At 48.5% G+C, this 14,846-nt stretch overlaps 3 protein-coding genes across 5 annotated transcripts; 2 read left to right on the top strand and 1 right to left on the bottom strand.

Moving 5' to 3' along the window:
- The first annotated feature begins 1,273 nt into the window (after nucleotides 1-1,273).
- GTPBP8 (GTP binding protein 8 (putative)) lies at nucleotides 1,274-4,788 on the top strand. The gene is made up of 7 exons (XM_035314911.1): nucleotides 1,274-1,603; nucleotides 1,692-1,790; nucleotides 2,280-2,410; nucleotides 2,672-2,771; nucleotides 3,210-3,328; nucleotides 3,750-3,874; nucleotides 4,487-4,788. The coding sequence occupies exons 1-6, from the start codon at nucleotides 1,274-1,276 to the stop codon at nucleotides 3,832-3,834; spliced, it is 864 nt and encodes a 287-aa protein (XP_035170802.1). The 3' UTR covers nucleotides 3,835-3,874; nucleotides 4,487-4,788.
- Nucleotides 4,789-7,221: 2,433 nt separating this feature from the next.
- Nucleotides 7,222-9,154, top strand: TAF13 (TATA-box binding protein associated factor 13). The gene is made up of 4 exons (XM_035314907.1): nucleotides 7,222-7,317; nucleotides 7,416-7,494; nucleotides 7,617-7,714; nucleotides 8,539-9,154. Exons 1-4 carry the CDS (start codon nucleotides 7,291-7,293, stop codon nucleotides 8,707-8,709), a joined length of 375 nt encoding a protein of 124 aa, XP_035170798.1. The 5' UTR covers nucleotides 7,222-7,290; the 3' UTR covers nucleotides 8,710-9,154.
- A 125-nt stretch (nucleotides 9,155-9,279) lies between these two features.
- On the bottom strand, nucleotides 9,280-14,803 carry NEPRO (nucleolus and neural progenitor protein). Of its 3 annotated transcripts, none has more exons than XM_035314904.1 (9): nucleotides 14,551-14,803; nucleotides 14,310-14,512; nucleotides 13,291-13,367; nucleotides 13,050-13,181; nucleotides 12,627-12,704; nucleotides 11,627-11,982; nucleotides 11,293-11,354; nucleotides 10,940-11,190; nucleotides 9,280-10,491 (listed from the first exon to the last, which is right to left on the bottom strand). In XM_035314904.1, the coding sequence occupies exons 1-9, from the start codon at nucleotides 14,663-14,665 to the stop codon at nucleotides 10,113-10,115; spliced, it is 1,653 nt and encodes a 550-aa protein (XP_035170795.1). In that variant the 5' UTR covers nucleotides 14,666-14,803; the 3' UTR covers nucleotides 9,280-10,112. The 3 variants fall into 3 exon arrangements, with proteins under 3 accessions (XP_035170795.1, XP_035170796.1, XP_035170797.1); XM_035314905.1 differs by having other exon boundaries at nucleotides 14,310-14,464; nucleotides 14,575-14,803; XM_035314906.1 differs by lacking the exon at nucleotides 14,551-14,803 and having other exon boundaries at nucleotides 14,310-14,464; nucleotides 14,498-14,511.
- Between the last annotated feature and the right edge of the window lie 43 nt (nucleotides 14,804-14,846).

Here is a 14,846-nt window from a genome sequence, read left to right as displayed (position 1 = left end):
TGGGCTCTCGTTGCGAAAACGTCTGTCCTCCTCCCAAACACTGGCTACGTGCGTTGAGGCCCTGCTTCAAGGACGTGGTCAAGCATCGCTCATTTGTGGGAAGTAGAGAGTAATTTCTTTCCTCTGCACTTCCACACAGCCTTTGCTTGTTTGGTTTTGTTATTACTTTTTCCCCTTCCCCTTTTTTCCCTTTAGTTAAATTGTTTAATTAATAATATTTCCTTAATAATACTTTTTCCCTCTAATTAAATTATCCTTATCTCAACCCGTGAGTTGTTCTTTCCTTTACTTCTTCCCCTCCTCATCTGAGGAGGGGGAGTGAGAGAGCGGTTGCGGTGTTCAGCTGCCTAGCACAGTAAAAACACCACAGGGACGCTGGGGCAAAAATACCTAAAACCACCCACTCTGGTTCACATGTTACGGTTTGGCTTAAAAATGTGAAAATCTGCCTACCAGGATGGTTACAAACATAATCTTTGGCCAGGGTGGGTTTGCTGTTACTGGATTCACCGCAGGTTTTAATTAAGTTAGGTTGTTAAATTACCACAAAACATCAGTGGTGTACCTAAACTAGTTCTTGAGATGTTTATTCTTCTGCTTTTTATCTCTGTATTCATCTGTGATTTATTTACATCACTGGGGGTGACGGGAGAAAGGCGTGCTCTGTGTATATATATAAATTATACGTTTATTTGGTAGCACTTTAAGTATGCACGTAGCAGACAGCGATTGTGGTCTGCCTCGAGTTATATGCAGTAGAGCTCCGCCTTGCTGCAAAACGAAGCAGATTTTAAGTGGCTGTAATTCATGAGACCAGGATATATACAATACGGGTGTGTTGGTTTGTTTTTTACCCTAGGTTTTCATCCTTAGCCCACCTCTAGTCAGAAACTGGTCTCTTCAAGCAAAAAGCTGCATACTTTTCTGATTGTAAGATTGTGAAGAAGCTCATGCCTCTCCGCAGGAGCTTGTCCAATTACAGCAGGCTCACAGCCACCTCTGAGAAACACGCAGGCTGCCGGCTGCCCTTTTCTAGGGGGACACAAGCTCCCGCCTGATCGCTTTGTGACTGGGCTCGCTCACTCAGCCGCTGTCCTGTTTGTCATCTAGCGGGGCTTCCCGGCCTCAGGAGCTGCTCGCTGTGGTGTCCGAGCCGCGCAGCCCTACAGCGTCTCGTAGAAAAGCCGTGCCAACCACCACCTTTAGGGGCCAGCCCCCAGCCGGGTACCGCCGGCCCGTCCCGCCCCGCCCGCCCCCGTGCCGCGCCGCCGCCATGCTGCTGCTGCGGGCGGCCCGCGGCCGGGCCGGGAGCGGGTCGGGGCCGAGGCCGGGGCCGGGCCGCTGCCCCCCGCCGCCCCTCGCGGCTCTGTCGCAGGTGCTGCGGCTGGAGCGGAGCCGCCGCGCCGCCGTGGTGTTCCCGCTGCAGAGGCTGGCCCGCTGCCTGCTCCCCGGCGCCGAGGCGGCGGCCCTCAGCCTCTTCCAGCCCGGCCTGCCCGCCCTGCGGAGCGCCGAGCGGCTCTTCGCGGCCGGGCCCGGCCACGCCATCACCTACGTGAGCTCCGCCGTGCGCACGGAGCACGCCCCGCCGCCTGCCCTGCCCGAGGTCGGGGCCCGGGGGGGACGGGGACGGGATCCCCGCCGGCTGTGCGGGACGCAGCGTCACTGCCTGCCCTTCTGTCCTCCTGCCCCAGGTGTGCTTCGTCGGCCGAAGCAACGTGGGCAAGTCGTCGCTGATCCGGGCCCTGTTCTCGCTGTCGCCAGAAGTGGAGGTCAGAGTGTCGAAAACGCCGGTGAGCGCCGCGCTGCTTCCCTCCTCTTGGTCAAAAGCCGGTGCTAAGCCGGGCAGGAAGGGTGAAGGAAACAAGGGCTTGAGTAACGAGAAGTGACGGGAGTGTGCCAGCTCATAGCCATCACAGGCATGGCGTTTGCAAAGGGAAAGGTGGGAAGTGTCCAGCCTAGCACCTCAGCCAGGGCTGGCACACAGGGCAAGCAGCAAAGACTTGCAAGCCAAGCAGTTGTGATGTTAAGCTCTTTGGGAAGCACTAGGCACAGAGATGAGGGTAGGTATTTTTAGTCCATTATTTTAAGGATAGAGCCACATGGGTTTGCAAAAAGAAAAGGAGATAACAGCTTAAAGCAACAGCAGCATTTCTGCAGCATTCTCTGGGGCGTAGGGTATAGTATGGATATACCTTGCAGGGCATCTCCTACTCCACTGCTTAAAGCAACTTCTTAAACCTCCGTCTTAAACTTTTTCCTTTCTTAAATCCTCTCCCCAGGGTCACACAAAGAAGATGAATTTCTTCAAAGTCGGGAAGTACTTTACTCTTGTGGATATGCCAGGATATGGCTACCGTGCCCCACAAGACTTTGTGGAGATGGTGGAGGCCTACCTGCAGGAACGGCAGAAGTAAGGAACTTAACTGCACCTCCGTTCAGCAGTGAGAGCTGAACAACCAAAACACAGTGTTGTGTGGCTGGATGGAAAAATGCAGCAGAGGTGGCTGCTTTCAGTGCTAGTGCAGAAAAGATGGAGGTGCTGCTCCATGCTGGCCTCTCAGTTGCCACGCCTGGCCCAAATTCTACGTTACTTGTTCATGCTTACGAATTTGGAAGTAGCACGGTAGGATGATATAATGGTGGTGACTAATGTTGCCTGTATTCCTGACAGCTTGAAGAGGACTTTTCTATTAGTTGATGGTGTAGTAGGACTCCAGAAAACAGACCATATTGCAGTAGAGATGCTGGAAGAGTTTGGGATTCCTTATGTGGTAAGTGATGCTTTGTTTTCAAAACAGTGGAACAAAAACTTGTGTAAGTTTTATGCTAAAGGTAATCTGTAAAGCTATGTACCCTCTACCTGAACTTTTGCAAGTTGTCCTACCTAAGTAGAATACCTTCTACCCCACCTTTATTGTTAGTAACATAGGTCTAAAGTATGTCTGGAGGGAGTTGAAGGACTTTTTTGCTTGGTTTATTAAGTGAACACTTCTTTCAGTGCTTAGCTCAAGGAATGTGAAAAAGTCCACAGCTTATGCAGTTTATAGAAGTGTTTTCGTGAACTGTTACACCATTTTTCCCAATTAGACAAGACCTAGAGCTTTCAGCCTGCCTTGCAAGAAGTTCCAGGAATCTTTACATGTGTTCCAGGATAGCAGCAAAATAATCTTCTTTTCCTGTCTCAACCTTCCCTTTCTGTATCTGTGCAGATGGTGTTAACAAAAATTGACCGAGCTTCCAAGGGACTGTTGTTAAAGAATGTATTGGGGATCCAGGAGTTTGTGAAGGAGAAAACTCAAGGATGCTTTCCTCAGCTATTCCTGGTCAGGTAAAGCTCTTCTTCATCGCTGCTGTTGGCTTTCAGGTGATGATTTGCGCTGGACAACTACCTAAAATGGGTCTGTCTGCACTAGGGATGACACTTCCTTGTGCCCCAAGGATGGCGGGGGCTGCCTGCACTGGACTGCCCCTCCTTCTTCCCCATCCTCTACACCTGAGTTGAGTTCAGCTTTGAAGGCTTCTGAGAAGGGCAGCAGTACCTATGCTGCCTGATAGCAGGTTTTGTCACTTTGTTTGGAGCTGTTTTAACAGCAGCAAGCCATAATTGATTACACTGTAGAAGTGCTTACATCCCCCCCAGTGCAGTACAACCTTAAAGTAATTTACTACAGCCAGCGGCTGAGCTTGCTTGTAGTATGTGAAGATAACGCAGCATCAGGGACTGAATATAAGTGTCTTTGTTTCCACAGTTCTGTAGAGTTTTCAGGAATCCACTTGCTAAGGTGTTTTATAGCCCATGTTACTGGAAACCTGCCTACTGTAGAGGACAGCTGAAGACTGGCTCCTGATCTGCTCAGCTCATCCAGAACAAAAGGTACCAAAACTACAGGTCTAGATTTTCATTGTAAATAACCTGAAGCACTAAAATTTATTTCTGGATAAATTTGTATAAAATGTTGGATAAATTAATGTTTGTAAGGATAGGTTTTATGTTTAATAAACTCACCAATTCAGGAATTTTGCACTATGAATTAATCCAGGGTACTTTAAAACTTTTTTACAAACCTACGTGATTGTGCTGAGAAAAAAAAAAATCAGAACCTCCAAAGACAAGCTAGGTTTAATACAGCATTTCCTCTCCTTCCAGGTAAATGTTCAAAAAGCTACCACTGCATACATAAGCTCTGGTGTAGTTAGGATACCAGAGAGAGTCTAGTAATCTCATTTCTAAACTGAATGTCTTTGTATCAAAGAAAAACTAAAGGTCTAATACTAAGCAAACTATTCTTGTCACATTGAACTGAATGATACCCTCAGGTTTACACCTCTCAGCTTATGTAGCGGCGACTGAAAATGAGCAAGCAGGCACTCTGCCTGCTCTAAGGCTATGTCGAGTGGAAATAGCCAACACTGTTTGTGAGGGGCTTTGGGGGAACTTTTTGTAATTTTTTGCTGTTGTAACTCCTCTGCGTTGTGCATTCTGTAGGTTCAGCATTATGGCAAGCCCCGCTTGCATCCATCAAGTTGTCCCTGTTCCGGGTGAACGCAGGAAATGAAACATTTAATGGATCTGCCTCTTGGTTGCTGGTGGCTTGAAGCAATGCGATAGATGAATGACACCTAGGGGGAGCCTCTCCTGCCGTTACCATCAGTCAGCGCTGCGTCTACCTCCTGTTTTAAATCCTGTACTGAGTTCTGCAGCTGCACTCCAATGAGTTGCCAGAGATGAATCCATTCTCTGCAGCTGCCTTACCGTGGAAGCACAATACGGGGGTCCCACAGCAGCTGTACGTGGCTGTGAGCACCTGATGAGGGGCAGACCAGAAGTGGCTAGTTACAAGGTACAGAATCAGCAAAAAGGATTGCCATTAAATAGCAGCAGTTGTATGAGGGAATTTAGACCAAAGCTATTAAGTGCCTCTGTCAAACTCTGGCACTCTTCTTGTCCAGGCTTCAGATTGCCAACTGTGTGTATGCAGCTCTCAAAGTTACTTGCATTCAGTTCTCGAGAAGGGATAGTTCTGTAAACCACTGAGGGTTAGGAGGTGGGATTTCTAGTATTTTGTTACTTCACAGAATTTATTGTAATGCTCAGATTAGACCTGAAGGAAGTAAGGTCTGTTTCCAGTGCATACATATGAAGTGGCAGTGTGTGAGGAACGCAGGAGACAGCTGTGTATCTCTAGTTTCCACATCTGAGCAGAGGTTAAGCCTGTAGTTCTCTGATGTTTTACCTCTAATCCAAAAGTGTTCCACAGCAAATCAGCCTGCAGGATGTTTGATCCTAGGGGTAAATACGGTACTATGGAGGCAGGTGGAATTATGTGCAAGTCATAAAAACCAGTATCTCAAAACCAGTAGCTTTCAAAAGTATCAGTATAGTCAAGGCTATAATTTTCGAGGCCTCAGCCTTCACTGAGGAGCCTCTAAAAATAAGCCTGTACAGTTAATGGGTTCATGTAAAAGAAAGCACATTTCTGGTTTTAGTGTCTCTTAGAGCAAAGTCCATTACAATGCTAGGAAGTGTTTTATTAACTATTTAAATACATCAGGTATGTCTGGTAAGTCTGTTTGTAAAAATAAAAAGTGCTTTAAAGTGACAGCAGACTAAATGAGACCCTATGATCCTTGAGTGTGTGTAGGGTTGCTGTGAGGTGTCCATAGGGGCACCAACATGGAGCTAGATTACACAAGTTTATTAAAGCCATAAGTCAGTAGGCAGAGTCTTACCCTGAAAAAATAGCTTTACCTCTGGATATTTGGGGATTTTCTGCTGTGTTGGCCAAAAGATCCTCATTCAAGAATGCTTCAAATACTGCAAAAACTCTTGTATTTTGTTCAGCCGTTTGCAAGAGAGAACACACATCGGTTTGTTACATGTAGGAATCAGTGCCACTGCGGCAGGTAAGATACGTAAATAAAATCAAGTCCTCTGCTGGACTTTAATATTAAATCTTGGCAAGGTCCTTGGCCTTGTCTGTACCTGTTGCATATAGAAATGGTGTTTGAGTACTGGCTTCTGCGGAAAAGGATTTCACCTTGAGCATCCTCTGGTCTTTCAGCAGTACCTCTTGTTTTTCTTCCTCTACTGCATCAGCTCTAGGCTGTCACCACAAGTCTGGCACAGTAGTGTCTCTACATCAGATTCTTCCCTGATTTGAAAACACTGGCTTAATGAAGAATCTTTTGTCTGCCTTATGCTGTCTGCCCTCCTATACAAGTATACCAGAAGAGCCAGTAAAACTATACTGTTTTGCAGAAAGAGGGCTTGCTTTACCCTCTCATGACATCTAGAACATGCTTGGCACCCCCTTCACTATGGGGATGTGGATGGTGGGGCCCACTTCTGGACTAATGCAGATGGTAGTGAAGGATTTCTGCTCGGTCATTCAGGAGTAACACCCCTCACACAGATTTAAAAATTAAAAAAAAAAAAAAAAAAAAAAAAAAAAAAAAAAAACACTTTAACCTCCTGAGGTCCCTTCCAAGCCCAATTATCCTGTAATCTGACAGCCCCCTATTGAGGACCATATACAGATTTGGGAAGGGTCAGCAAATCTGCCCCAGAGTAGTTTATCTTCATCTTAAAAGTACACAGCTTGAATCTGGAAGAATTACAACACACAACACCTTTCTGGTTTTGTGGAATTGAAGTATGTTCACGGCATCCCTGCATCCACAGAATAGGAATTCACAGGCTTAAACACAATTGTCTTTGCGTTGGAAAGCTCTTTGCTTTAGTTAGCTATAGTCACTAGCACTGAACCAAGCCTTACTCTGGCTTCTCCATATAATCCCCAAACTCCCCTTCCAGGGCCAAGTTCCTGTGCAGCACAACTGAAACTCTTGTGTATGGCTTGGTTTCCCCGCTGACTACACAAGCACAGGGGCTGGTGTCACAGAGCAAGGATCTCTACCCCATTCCTTTCCACGCATCACACCACTTGTTGGGCAAGGAGGCTGAGGGTTTGCCTGCCCTGGGAGGCAGTTAGGCAAAGAGCTCTGATGAAGCAAGGAACTAAAACAAGAGCCCCGGTGCGCCCGTACAAGGGAGCGTACAGTTTCTCCACTGAATAAAGCACCCCCTGGCACCAAAGGGTCCAGAAAGGCTGCGGGCCTTGCAATCACCGTCTGCGGCCGGCTTTGCACCGCCGCAACCCCGTCACCAGCGGCACCTCCCGCCCGGACGGGGCCTGTGCGGCGCCCTCCGTACCGCGAGGTGGCGGCAGCCAGCGGGGGCGCGGCGGGGCGAGCGGAAGCTGCGCGGCGCGGCTGGAGGCGGCCGGAGCCATGGCTGACGAGGAGGAGGACGCGCCGGTGAGCGGGGCCGGGAGCGGGCGGGGGGCGGCCGGGGCCGGGGCCGGGTGCGGGTCCCCCCGCGCTGACGGCACCTCTCCCCCGCGGTGTGCGCCCAGTTCGAGGAGGACGCGGAGGAAGGCGGCGGAGGCCTGGACGGCGGGCAGGGCCGGAGGAAGCGGCTCTTCTCCAAAGAGCGTGAGTCGGGGCGGGGGGCGCCGCCTGTCCGCGGCTGGGGGCTCCTGCCCACCTCCTGCGGCCCCTGCCACGGGCAGGGAGCGTGACCGGGCGAGGCTGGCTCACGCCGCGTCTCCCCGCAGTGAGATGCATGATGTACGGCTTCGGGGACGACCAGAACCCCTACACGGAGTCCGTGGACATCCTCGAAGACCTGGTCATTGAGTTCATCACGGAGATGGTGAGTGGGCTGCGGGCAGCATGGCCAAGGCATCCTCGCTAAGGCCTCGGCCTCTGAAGGGTAGCGCCTCTGACGCGATTGTTGCGCTATCCCAGGCAGAAAACTCAGGGGCTGCTTGGAGAAAGCTAAACTCAGACTTTACTCTTCCACAGTTGAGACAAAAGTCGTGCATTTTGCTCCATGGGGGCTTAGAACAGTGCTGAAACTTTTAAGTAGCAGTTGGTGTCGTAGGGGGAAAAATCCACAGCTGACTGCAGTTGACTGTGGCATCACTACACACAAGGCTGACAAACGACAAAGCTCAGCTTCAGAAATGTATCTACTTAGGTTTTTTTTTCAATGTTTTACATAGTTGGAAAAGTAATTCCATGCAACAAAATAAATGCAGGTTTCTGGGGCCTGAAGCCGTTGCTGTTGAAGATATTTGGATACTGTCAGAAAGCTTGTGGTTTTAAAAAAGATAAATGAATATCTGTAGATCACCTTTCTCTTGAAAGGTTAGCCTTCCCTACCCCACTCAGAATGCCCTAAACTGCCTTCTGGCATACGTATTGCACACTGCATGCAAGTTCTGCTTGACGATGTTGTGCAAACGTGGTGTCCCCTCCTGCGTGTGACCTGGGTTTAGACTGATCTCATTACCATTACAGAGAGCAGTATGCAGAGCGGGACTGACAGCACTTAGCAGTTCTGTGACTAGGATGGTGGTGCCCAGATCCTGAAATTGCCAACTTCTTGATTATAAAAATGCCAGAGAATAAAGTAGCATTGAGAGCTGAAAAAAGCATCGGGGCAGAGGAAGGCTACTTTTGCTCTTCTTACAGACACACAAGGCCATGTCAATCGGACGGCAGGGGCGCGTACAGGTTGAAGACATTGTCTTTCTAATTCGCAAGGACCCCCGCAAGTTTGCCAGGGTTAAAGACCTCCTGACCATGAACGAAGAACTGAAACGAGCCAGAAAGGCCTTTGATGAAGCAAACTACGGATCCTGATTCTGTGCACAGGCTGCTCTGGGACATGTCTCGGGCACCTGCTGCCCAGCAGGAAGGAATGTCACGCGTTGTTTGGAGGGGTCACTCGGCATGGAGACCATCCCTGAGGGATACTGGCCCTGCCCCTTCTGAGAGGTATTCAGGCAGCTGAATGTTATCTGACTGGACGTGGTATAGTTTTTGTACCATTCTATCACTTAGAGAAATGAGCTGTAAAGATTCTTTGAAGGGGAAAATTCTGTTTGAAGTAGGACTGTGATGAATCAGACACCTAGAGGGTTAATAACTTGTTTTTTTCTCTGTTTTGGTTATCACTAGGTATTCTGTTTACAGGAAACGTAGAAAATGGATCTTGATTAATCAGACAAACCAAGTTATCTAGCCCAAACTCTGTTAAGTTCTGCTGTCTGTTCTGTATATACTTCTTGAATAAAATTTGAGTTTACACATACTCATTCTTCATAAAAACTTACATTGATCACTTCACACTGGGTGCATATTGCATTGTGTGTTTTTTAAAAGCATCTAAGTGGCTGTTGGACTTCTGTCCATGTAGACACAGCTCTCTCGTTTTTTTACCGGAAGTAAAATTAGGAAGCTGAAGTTAACCTGCTCTAGATTTACTTGCACTTAGACATCTTTTTTGCCCCTTCTGGGCAGTTATTCTAAAGCTGCTTAGTCTTTGTTCTGAGAATTTTTTCTATGTAGCTTCCTGGTGATGCTGATCCTGAGACTTAGGCTTTGGCTTGCAACTGATGGAAAGCACTGACCTCACTGCTTGTTCTAACGTTACTTCATAAGTATGTGGTGGAATAGCTCAACCTTACCTTGCCAAGCAGGCAGAAATTGCACACTGAGAAGACTTCAGGACAGTGGGAGGCAAGTTCATGGGTAAGTTTACTCTTACAGGCCCTGCCTGTGTTTTGCCCCATTTCTGGAACAGCATGATTCAGGTAACCCCATTTCAGGACGAGGACAATAAATACTGAACAGCAGTAATACTGCAAGACAAGGCTGTCACCTGCATGAGGCAGCAAAGGAGGAGTATAGTGACACTTTTCCAAGAAAGCTTTAACTTTTTGGTCCTAAGCAGCAGCAGCACGTGATCAGCTGCAGCCCTCTGCCTTAGGTGGTAATTATTTGCACTGCAGCTGATGGTGCAGCAACAGAGAAAGGACTTTAAATAAGAGGTAACACAAAGCTGCTGTTCCTGAAAAGTCTAGGTGAAAGGCGAAAGATTGCTCATCTGTTTTGAACATTGTTCCATTAAAAAAAAATGCTATTTTATAAAAATATACTAGTTATTTTCTTAGCAGAATTTAGCGTATGAGTTACCAAAACACTGTAAGTATTCTGAGAGTTTTACGTAGAAAAAAGACACCCCTCATCCTCTCAGTCCAGGATCAGACCCCCATTGCAGCAAAGATAGAATCAATATCCATGTTGTCAGAGTCTTCTTCCTGCATGGAGCCAGGGCTTTCTCTCAACGGCGGCCGCTTCGGGGTCCCTGCCACGCTCAGTTTGTCAGATGCTGTGCAAGCAATGGAAGGGCCAGCCTGACCTGAAGGCCCAGTGGTGAGTAAAGCCCCATTCTCACAGACTGCAAAAGGCTCAGGCTGGTTTTGCTGTGCAGTCCGAGTTCTCTTCAAGCGCTTGGACGATTTCATCTTCCTCTGCCAGAGCCGTGCCCCCAGGTACTGCCTCGGCCAGCGCGTGCTCTGTGAGCCATACAGGAGGTATTTGCAGACAGAGGTTTTGACACAGCACAACTTCTTCTGCAGGCTTAAGGGAAGGAAGGTGCACAAAGCAGAACTTTTAGTAGCTGTTAACAGTTACATTTGGTGTTTTCAGAGATCTAGTTATTGGCATTCTGTGCCACTTTACTTGTCACACCCATGAGATACAACAACAGCTTGTACAACAGTAGCCCGGGCTTTTTGAAGAAGCCTGGCACCTTTTACATCATCTAGCAGTAACCACTTATATGCTTGTGAAAATTGCATTTTCACTCTCCCTCTTTATTCTGTATTTGTGCATCTGTTAACCTTTTAAATCCTCTCACAAAAGAAACCAAACAGAATATTCGTATCAGAAGGTGTAGTGCCCTGAAATAGTGATCCTGTTTAAGCTCAAGGAAATAGGTTAGATCACTCCATTTATCTGCACTGCAGCAAAACACAACATTAAGATGTAGTGCCAGATCCAGAAACCCCCCACACGTGCAAAATACCTGCATCCTTGTGCCTCCACATGGTGTAGCCGGTTGCTTTTCAACAATTTGTTACGCAGAAAGTAAGCTGCTGGCTTGAGTTTGTTGCCTTTGCACCACAGAATAGCTTTTCTGAGTGCCTCTGACAGCTCCCCAAAAGACTCAGCTGTTTGAAACATCTGTATGAGAGACCCGGTGTGCTGTAATTTTGCCATATAACAGGAAAGCGATTCTGACATTGCTTTAAAAGGTGTTGATGTAATGTATCTATCCTGAAACAAAGAATAACAAATAGTTACCTTTTATAAGTTACACCAGCGTGTTAGGATCTTTAAAGTAAAAATAACAAATGTGTAAAATGGTGGCACACAAACCTCCTGTGTCGGAGGTCTGGATGGTCTAAGTAAGCTCTTCACATCAAGCCCCAGGTGCTTTCCTGAAGAAAGAGAGGAGAGTTCCTGTTATGAGGTTACGAGTTTTAAGTCTTTGCACACAGACACTAACGCTTTGCCCTGCTGAGCTCTCAGCTCTTCTGCAGCCTCAGCAGGCTCACTCCTGCACTCAACACTCTCCTCCTCTTCCAAGGACAGGAGAGGGGAGTTGTACTTGAAATGCCCCATGTGTAGTATAGTGCTCGGCTGTGTTGAGCAGAGGTTGCAGTCAGTCTCAGCTGTCAGAAAGCAGTGGCACCATGGTACAAGACCTTACCTCTGTTCTGTCTGGTCACCAGAACTGGCTCTCCAACATCCGTAGGGATGCTCGAGTTTTTCACGGCATTCACACAAGTCACAAAGCCTCTCTTTTTCCCGGCCTCTGACGCTGCCTTTGGCACGGCTGGGAAAAGCTTCTTCATCCAGCTGGTGGGTTGTTTAGCTGCTAGGATTTTAGCCTTTTGCTTCTTCACCTCAGAAGAAAGATCAGCTCCAAGAAAGTTTCTGATATCAGACGGGAAGGCAAACCCCTTAATATAAGGCATCTGCTGGGTCTCGGACACCAGGCGCAGTGATGTTGACAGCACACCGTACAAGGAAATGAGGCTCTGCAATATGCATCTGTACTGAATCCTGAGGAGAGAAGACAGATGTGAGTGTCCTCTAGCAAGACCTTGTGCTTATACTCACTGAAAAAGTCCTTCAGCTCGAGAGGAAAAGCTCATGTAAGAGATCCCAAGCTGCCCTTTCCCTCTACTCCCCCTCAATACAGTTTTTACCCTCCACCACCACGTTTTCCGTTAGTATCAGTCAGAGCTCCCCATGCTGACACACCTTCCCCCTTTCACGATCAGAGTGTAGGACTAGCAAAGAGGATTTCCCTGAAAAATTCAGCAGTGATGTAGAACAACTTTATCACAGCCCTTCTGTTTCAGCATGAGGCAGACTTACTGCTTGCTGCAGAGTATCAGATGCCAGTGTCTGTGGCAGGTTGGCATTAATGCTGTGATTTTACCAGCACCTCATAAAGTCTGCTATGAACCAAGAACAAAGCCTTCCAGAACAGCATGCAAAAAGTCGCTCTCCACTTACACAACTCTTCAGGTGCTAGAATCAAGTCCAAAAGGATCGAGGGATCTCTGATTCATAAGATCTTTTTCCCCTCTCCTCCCAGCTGAATAAAGCTCACTCAGCCACAAGACTTTAATGACAAGCCCTTCTCCCTGACAGGCATGACAAACAGACAGACAACAAACAAGACTCTTGACTACACAAACCATAGCCGGCTCAACAACCCCGAGGCCACGGTGTTCAAAAGTATGTATTCTTGTGAACAGAGGTGTTTAACGGACAAGCTGAAGATTACACCAGTTAAGGTTAAAAAATAAGCAGCCTGTAATGAAACTTCCTGAGCGCACCAACTAGAGGCAGCTCGCAAGGCAATATCCTAGATAACTTGGGGAGATGAGTATCACAACTTTGGGTTGCTCAAGGAGAGAGGAGCAGCCAGCCAACAGCCTGAGGTTCCTACACAATAACTTGAAAATGCGATGTTTGGCTATCAAAGAAACTTCAAGTTGCATACATGAATTGCACTGCTGAGTCCATCAGCAATACAGGTCCTACAGCAGACCTTATTTTGGTCTCATAAACTGCTGCTGGTGACCTGTAAAAGTGTTTACGTAGTGAGAAAAGGATACAGAAATGCTTTACAGCAACAGTCCAGTAGACGCAGAATGAGCTTGCAGCCTCCCAGTACCTTCACCGCCACCGTTTCCAGCATAGGCTGGCTGGGAACTAAGTACTCTGCATGGGCCTGGGATTTATTTTTCCTGTGGCAATACAAAGACAAGGAGATCGTTATGATCTAGCATCATCTTCTCGTTTAGCTCTGAAGACTTAGTCAATGGGCAATATAACACAGAGCATCATGATGCTTACCTGGGAATCAGTTCTGCCAGGGTTTCAATGCTGCCCACCAAGTTCATCTTCCACAGGCGCTTCAAGCATTGTTCCACCTGGAGAAAAGAAAATTCCTTCAAACTGGTGTTTTGAGATGTGAGTGCCTTGGTCTAAGAACTGTCACGATAATCACTTCTGTGAATAAGGAATTAGGTCAAGAGCTAGAGCAGGCCACTGTTAATAGGTACTGCATGGTTTTTCCTGCAGTACACAATGGCTTTTGGGATTTAACTAGTTTTTCAAAAATGAAAAAGTGCAATGAATGAAGAAGGTAAGAACTATTGTTGTTTCATTTCAACGTAGTTATCTGAAGATAGTGACAATCCCTTTACTGGAAAACTGGTAAGGAGTTCAGTTTTTGTCTTAAGTACCTGATGGAGTCGCCTGTGGTTGTTCCCCTCTCCCCCCCCCCTCCATTTTAATTAATTAAAATTCAAAGCCCTGTATGAGTCTTACATTCAAAGGCACAGTTGCACATGCTTCAGGTCTTGGTACAAGCAAAAGAGGGTTGACTACTAGTTATAGAAGTCTGGAAAAGTGCAAATTCATAGGATCCTGGAACCATTAACCTCCAAGATCATCTGGTCCAACCACCCCCTACCACCAATGTCACCCCCTAGACCCCCTAAGCACCAGGTCCAACCTTTCCTTGAACACCCCCAGGGACAGTGACGCCACCACCTCCCTGGGCAACCCATCCCAGTGCCTGACTGCTCCTTCTGAGGAGAAACATCTCCTACCTACAAATTGCACTGACTGTGGAGATCCTGGGAACCCAAACTGAACTGAACTGATGAGACTTAAGGTTGGTCAAAATGCACCTGATGGAGAAATCTGTTTTTGCGTGTGGGTGCATGGATTATTATTATTTATTTTTTTTTTTAATGTTTATCCCCACGATGTGCCACGTGCCCAGCTGTGCTCCCACAGCCTCCCCGGGACTGACCACGAGGCCCCGGGGCGCAGAAAGCCGCCGACCCCCCGCGCCCCCTCCTCACCTGCTGCAGGGCCAGGTATGGCCGGTGCCGGAGCAGCCTGCGGCGGTACACGTAGAGCAGGCCCCGCAGGACGCGTCCCTCGACGGCCGGGCCTCTCCCGGTCAGCCCCTGCACGGCCGCCCCGCAGCGGCGCCGCAGCGCCGGCAGGCCCCTCACTGCGGGCGGGAGGCACTCAGCAACCGCCGCAACCGCCATAACCGCCACGACCCGACCGCCTCCCCTCCCCTCCCTCCGTGCCCCAAGCCGCCCGCCCGTCCCCGGGGACCTGCGGGGTGCCGGGCCGCCAGGGGCACCGTGCGGCTGCCGGCCGGCCACGGCACGTCCAGCCGGTTCCACGCCGCCTCGGCCGCCGCCATCTTGTCGCTGTCAGGGCGGAGCGGGGCGGGACCCGCTGAGGGGAGCCGGGCACCCTCCAGCGGCTGCTGCGGCGCGTTGAAGGAATAAAGTTAAACTGAACGCCGCTCTCGCTAGTTTGTCTCTCTTTCGGAGTCTCCTTCGCTGTGTGCTTCCCGTTGTTTCTGTCAAAGTGGCGTCCCT

Source organism: Oxyura jamaicensis, chromosome 1 (assembly GCF_011077185.1).
Source record: "Oxyura jamaicensis isolate SHBP4307 breed ruddy duck chromosome 1, BPBGC_Ojam_1.0, whole genome shotgun sequence".
In the NCBI taxonomy this organism is placed as follows: domain Eukaryota; kingdom Metazoa; phylum Chordata; class Aves; order Anseriformes; family Anatidae; genus Oxyura; species Oxyura jamaicensis.
The sequence above is the reverse complement of the archived record's forward strand: the minus strand, read 5'-3'. Positions and strand labels throughout refer to the sequence as shown.